This window comes from Apaloderma vittatum, unplaced genomic scaffold (genome assembly GCF_000703405.1).
Source record: "Apaloderma vittatum isolate BGI_N311 unplaced genomic scaffold, ASM70340v1 scaffold25324, whole genome shotgun sequence".
NCBI classification, from domain to species: Eukaryota; Metazoa; Chordata; class Aves; order Trogoniformes; family Trogonidae; genus Apaloderma; species Apaloderma vittatum.
In genome coordinates this window covers 1-3901 of record NW_009714751.1, presented here as the reverse complement: position 1 = coordinate 3901, position 3901 = coordinate 1, and the positions used below count along the sequence as shown (strand labels likewise).

At 49.7% G+C, this 3901-nt stretch overlaps 1 protein-coding gene across 1 annotated transcript in view; it reads right to left on the bottom strand.

The window, feature by feature from the left end:
• Nucleotides 1-3670, bottom strand: part of TCF25 (transcription factor 25 (basic helix-loop-helix)) — a gene marked incomplete at both ends in the record, with an annotated part of 14394 nt that extends 10724 nt beyond the window's left edge. Inside the window, 3 exons of the mRNA XM_009868890.1 lie at nt 404-528; nt 2079-2153; nt 3503-3670. Coding sequence (XP_009867192.1) covers nt 404-528; nt 2079-2153; nt 3503-3670 — 368 coding nt within the window. The remainder of the gene's footprint in view (nt 1-403; nt 529-2078; nt 2154-3502) is intronic.
• Nucleotides 3671-3901: the final 231 nt, after the last annotated feature.

Sequence of the window (3901 nt, the reverse complement as noted above, 5' to 3'; positions counted from 1 at the left end):
CCTCGGACAGCACGTGCTGCTCGCAGCACCTGGCCTGAACGCAGCCGGTCACCCGGCTGGGCGAGTCTGACGCGAAAGCTTTATGCACTAGGGCTCCAGCAGCTCTACAGGGATTCTCCTACAGTCGCAGAGTGTTTTAGGCTGGAAGGCACCTCAGGTTAACCTGGTCCAGGTGCCCACTGAAACCAGGCTCTGCAGCAGAGAATATCAGTCGCCGCTCAAAACCAAAGACAGCTAAGAGCAGGGGTTTGGAATGGAGCTGTGCACAGCCATGACCACAACCTCTTTCAAGAAAGCACCTGAATTTGCAGACAGATTGTGCTGGGAGGTTCCCGGCTGCCTTGGGAGAACAGATGCTCCTGTCACGCCCGAGGCCAAAAATCAGGAAGGAAGCAAGCACTACCTGTGCTCCACATAGAGCAGCGGCCTGCTGTCAGCGATTATCCCGCCCTGAGTTTGTCGTGACAGCCCGTTGGTATCCTCAATCTTCTCCAGCAAGCTGTCGATGTCTTCCAGGTCGTTGTCTTCCTTAAGAGAGGCACAGGTAAAGACAAAGCAGTTATTATAAGACAAGTCACCGTGGGTGATCACACTCACAGCAGAGATCGCACTCAACTGCCTCCAGGTCCTTCAGCTCGTCCCCACCTCCACGTAATATCGGCACAATCCTTATCACTCACCTTCCTCCGACCCCGTCGCCCGCCTGATCCCCCCCCCGAGTCTGCCTTCCTTGCCCCATGACCCCCCAAAGGGCTGCCTGCTCTCCCGGCCAGCTCAGGGTACCACAGGGTTCTTGCTCTTCACGTTGTCACGAGCCTAAATGTGGCAGCTGGATGTGTCCAGCATGGGCAGGAGCTCTGCCCCTTTCCACCCAGCCTTCGCTGTGCTTCACCTGCTTTATTCCTTCCACAACCCTTGTAATGCCATGACACATCTGGGGGCTGATTTTAATTATTAATATTTAAATCATACCATCTTTTTCCCATAGAAACACTAAGCTACTGCTGCGTAACAAGGTATCAAACACTTGTGTGATTTTAACCCAGCTCTTAATGTGCTGCACTCTCACTTTCCCCATCTCCTAACAACCCAAGTATAACCAGCAGTGCGCATTCAACAGTTGTGCAACACTTTGACCCCAATTTCCCTCTAATTTCCCCCCACAAATAGCAAGTGACGCATTTCTCGTGCGGCCGTTACGCATCCTCCTCACGATGTATGCGGGTGGAACGCGGGATTCCACTCATGACACCCAAACAGCACCCGAGCCTGCTTCTTCCAGTTAAATATAGACGCTCCTCGCAGCACAGATACAGAAAAAGTTTGAAACGTGCTTTGCATTTAAGCGCCTGAACAAAAGCAGCATTATGACTCCTCAGCAAACCGAACTGCCTGGTTCTGGGAAGGCTCCCCAGAGCCTACAGCTGGTGGGTGTCACCCTACTGCTCGTTATTGCCGAACTGGGAGAGGAAAGGGGCTGGCTGACGGGGTTTTCTGCTTTCAGAACTCGCGCTTAGCTCTCCCAGCTCAATTCTGTGGCTCGGGGTGCTTAGCAAAGGATCTCCCCCAAGTGAACAGGCTGTTAAACCTTAGCAGAAAACTAGTTCCCACTTGAACTTTACTTCTCTTGACGTTAAAAGGCCAATCCGTTCAGTCTCCCAGCCCGAGCTCGAGTAGGTAACGTATTTTCAAGTGCACACAGTCACCTCTCCTACTTTCATCCACATCTGTCAGTTCCATCCCACAGCTGGGAGGAAGCAGGCCAGGAAAAATGTAACGAAAACACAAAAACCCCCTGCACGGTGCCGTCCCCTCTGCCCATGTAAAGCCCTGGAGCAGAGAAAGCAGCTGCTGCGGCTGAGGATTTCAGCTCTGAGCATCTCTGCAACAGAGCTGTGCCAGCCCCAGCTGCCTGAAGGACCACTGCCAAAAGCTGCCGTTGCCATTTCATGATTCTGAACGAGCACAATGCAAAAAGCTGAGTTTTGCCCTCAAAACCTTTTCGGCAACCACTTCAGAGTTGCCGCTTGGTCAATCGCAATGAAGAAATCGGCCCAGTCAGTAACTCCCAGACATACCTGAGTCTCCCCTGCTGAAGTTTTCTTGGTTTTCCTTTTCTTTTTTTTCTTTCGTGGCTTGTTACCCAACACAGGCTGCAAAGAGAAACGGAATGGCCGTCAGAGCACGCCCACGGACTGCAGGGATGAGAGCTCCACGTGGAGAAGAGCTTCTCCCATGGGGATCACCATGCCAGGAGGGCCCTGAAATGAAACCCACAGTTGTCCTTTCGAGTTTGGCAGCGAGCAGAAATAAAGACACGAGGAGAAAAATGGAGGAAGGCACCAAAGGTTTACAGATGTAAGGGCTGAACCTCAACTGACTTTCACATCAATGCCCAAGCTTACAAAATAAAGCAAGAAACTGTTCAGATACATCAAGCGTGGAAGAAACATTTTGTCCCTCCTTCCAGGATAAAGTTTATCTCTGCGTTTTAAAAGACCTCTCAATGTTTCCTGACCTAAAGTACTAATTGTATTTCCCCTAGATCACCCTGCAGTAGACCAACACACCTTAACCTCACTGCCAAGAAGCAATAAAGACAGCAGACACTACTCTTAAAACAGCAAAGAAAATGGTGTTTAAAATAAAAACCTCAAAACTTTCTACTCATCTCCAGACAGATGAGCGCAGGTGGCGGGCAATGCTTGGCACCTGTCTAAATCCAGTGAAAATGCCGGGAACTTACTTCACGATTTTAGTTCTTAAATTCTAAGTACTAATATCAAGTCCTGATAACAACTCGTGTGGAATTTCCATCGTGCACACGTACGAATGCTGTCGTTACACAGATTTTGCTACACAATTAATAATAAAACTTGTGACTCGGATGCTCTGCGCCTTCTCTAACAGCCCATGTAAAATAACACTTTCAGTTTTCCTGTGAGCCAGTTACATTATCTACCTGGAACCAGTTATTTATACACCATTCTAATGCAACAGTGCTTGCTTAAAATAAATGCGTGTGTGTATTATGTATTTATGTGTGTGGACAGCATATACGTATAGATACATTAAGTACAAAAATTGATTTTATAGGAAAGACAATTAAAAAGAAAATAAGGTTTCCTACAATTTTTATAAGTCTTGTTTTAGCACCTAGGACTTCTTGAGCCTAGCAAAGTTTGATTGTGTGGTTGTAGGACTTCCTACCATCATTTTTTCCTCTCCATCACCGGCTCTTGAGGACACAGCCCAGGGTCTTTCCCCTGTAAAATCTCCCTGGATCCCCAGCACAAACCCAACCCTGAGCACCAAACCGCTCGTTCTCTTCCAGATCTGGAACCCTGAGCACCTGAGCTGAAGCTCAAACCCTCAGCCTCTCCCAAAAATCAAAAAGGGAAAAAGATATGCACTCATCCATCACCATAAAGCTCCCCAGCACACACAGAGACAGGGAGATGAAAAATCTTGTCCCCACACCTTACCGTAACCGTTCAGTTACCGTTTGGTCTGGCTGCTCTGCCTCCTCGCCATCTTTCTGCCCGTCGCCTTCGGTCTCTTTGGTTACAGTCCCTTCACCATTCCCTCCTGCCGTATCCCACTCGCCGAGCCGGGCGTCTGCTCGCTCCTCTCTGGATGACGGCTCATCTTCCGACTCCTCGGCAGTGATCTAAGCAAACACGGGGAGAAATTGCAGGAAAATCCAGCACAGGGTGCCCCTTGCAATGGGCAGTGAATGGAGAGGGGGCAGCCACCCCCCACAGTCACTGCCCTTAAGTGGCCCCCTCAGTCTACGCCATCCCCAAAACAACTGTGTCCCCACCTGTCCCTCCCAGATATAGCCCCGTGGTTCCTCCCATTAGGACTCAACCCCACCACCACCTCAACTTGCCTATTAGAC